The following is a 2224-nucleotide window of genomic DNA, read 5'->3' on the forward strand; positions in this document are numbered from 1 at the left end:
GGGGGCGTTTGCGCGGATGTGCTTCAGCTGAGGAAGGTGTTTCTGCTCGTTTTGGGGGGTGGGGTGGGGCAGGGTACCAGAGAAGAAGGCTGGAGAAAGAATGGGTCGTGATCCTGCGCGTCAGCAGCCGCCGCGGGCAGAGGCAGAGTGGGAGGGATGTGGTGCTAGGGGTACCCCCTGGGAATGGGACCTCAGTGATCTGACGTCGTCTGGGGAGGGAGACTCTGGAGGTGGAGGGAAGGGAAGATAGGACTGCGTACCCGGAGCGGGTGCAGGGGCGAGAGGCATCTAGGCGAAGACGTCCGCGGAAAGGGCGCCGGGAAGTAGAGTCGAGTCAGCGCTCTGGGAAGTAGGACCGCGAGCCGAGAAGACCGCCGTGTCTGTTGCAATTGCAAAGTTGTGAAAGGCGCAGGGAGCTGCCTTATCTGCTGAGTAATCTGCACCTCCGCGGTTCCAGCGCAGACCCCTCCCCGGCGAGAGGCTCGAGCCGGCTACGGGAGGCTCTGGTGCGCTGCCAGGGGCGGGCGGGCAGGGGTCCGCCGGCTGCGGAGAAGGCGGCCAGCGCCCCTTTGGGGCCGCGTGCTCCGTCAGCCGCTTTGCAGTGGTGGCCGACTCTTCCCGTGCTCTGCACTGCCCTGGGTAGCGGCCGGGAACATAACCTAAGCCTGTTCTCTTTGCAGCCTGGTGCCTTTTCGCGAACGAAAAAGGGAGCGCGGAGTCGCGTTCGAGGCGGAACCGGAGAGGATCTCCTCGGCGCCACCCGCTCCCTGGCCAGCTTGCTTGCCAACAGCTGATCCCTCAGTCCTTGGCTCGCGCGCACACCCCCTCCCGAGTCCGGGAGTAGTTTCGGGTGGCGGGGGCTCCATCCTCTTCTTGGCTGGTGGGAACCGTGAGCCCAAGAGAGGAAGCCTGGTGGGCTTGGCCCCTGCCAGCCCAGCGCTGATGAGTGCCCGGGCGCCGAAGGAGCTGAGGCTGGCGCTGCCGCCGTGTCTCCTCAACCGGACTTTTGCTTCCCCCAACGCCAGCGGCAGCGGCAACGCTGGAGCGCGCGGCCCGGGCGCAGGCGGCGGCGGTGGCGGCGGCGGTGGCGGCACCTGCATCACGCAGGTGGGACAGCAGCTCTTCCAGTCCTTCTCCTCCACGCTGGTGCTGATTGTCCTGGTCACCCTCATCTTCTGCCTCATCGTGCTGTCCCTCTCCACTTTCCACATCCACAAGCGCAGGATGAAGAAGCGGAAGATGCAGAGGGCTCAGGAGGAATATGAGCGGGATCACTGCAGCGGTAGCCGCAGCAGCGGGGGGCTCCCCCGGGCAGGCACGCAGGCCCCAAACCACGCTAAAGAAACCCGGTTGGAGAGGCAGCCCCGGGACTCTGCCTTCTGCGCCCCCTCCAACATCGCTTCCTCCTCCTCCTCTTCCTCCTCCTCCTCCTCCTCCTCCTCCTCCTCTTCGTCCCCTGGCCTCCCGTGCCAGGGCCCCTGTGCTCCTGAACCTCCACCACCAGCCCCCAGTCCACAAGGAGCACAGGCAGCCTCCTCCTGCTTGGACCCAACTGGCGAGGGCCTTTTGCAAACGGTGGTACTGTCCTGATTGTCTAGCCCCTCTCCTCTCCCCCTCCTCGTTTCCAGCATCTTTGCCATCCTTGCTTTTTGTCCTTCCTTCCTTTTCCATTTTCCTCTGACCTCTCCTTCCTCTTCCTTCTCTCCTTACCTTCTTTCCCTTTACTCCGTTTCTCCTCCGCCGAGGCACTGTGCGGTATTTGTAAATATTGGGCTAGGAAAGTCTCGGAAGAAGAAATAACGCTGATAATAATCCTTTATTAATATTTATAGTAATTATTATAATATTAATAACACAATCCAAGCGCATGACAAATCACATAATTTCTCATTGTTAATGAAAGATGCATTTTTCCCTCCCTATCCCGCGCCCCCCTCAATAAGGAGGAGAAACCGCACAAACTACCAAATATATAAAAGGCATTGACCCCTGGAGCAAAGGGAGGGGAGCGGGCCCTGCAATGTTGTACATAGCTGTCAAGTTAAGGTTTAGTTACTTTCCTTCCCCTCTGCCCCTGGCTCCAGCTTTCACTTTTCCTTTAGCTTCCCTTCCCTCCCCATGCTCACCTTCAGACGGGCTCAGGCAATAGTACATTATAAAGAAAACGTCAGCAGTAAGCACCAGGACTCCAAGAGGCCACAGAGAAAGTCCCAGAAAAGTGCTC

At 59.9% G+C, this 2224-nt stretch overlaps 1 protein-coding gene across 1 annotated transcript; it reads left to right on the forward strand.

The window, feature by feature from the left end:
• The first annotated feature begins 942 nt into the window (after positions 1 to 942).
• On the forward strand, positions 943 to 1626 carry C7H11orf87 (chromosome 7 C11orf87 homolog). The gene has a single exon (XM_062198354.1). It carries the CDS (start codon positions 943 to 945, stop codon positions 1588 to 1590), a length of 648 nt encoding a protein of 215 aa, XP_062054338.1. The 3' UTR covers positions 1591 to 1626.
• The last annotated feature ends 598 nt before the right edge of the window (positions 1627 to 2224 follow it).

The sequence above is a fragment of the Lepus europaeus genome, chromosome 7 (assembly GCF_033115175.1).
Source record: "Lepus europaeus isolate LE1 chromosome 7, mLepTim1.pri, whole genome shotgun sequence".
In the NCBI taxonomy this organism is placed as follows: domain Eukaryota; kingdom Metazoa; phylum Chordata; class Mammalia; order Lagomorpha; family Leporidae; genus Lepus; species Lepus europaeus.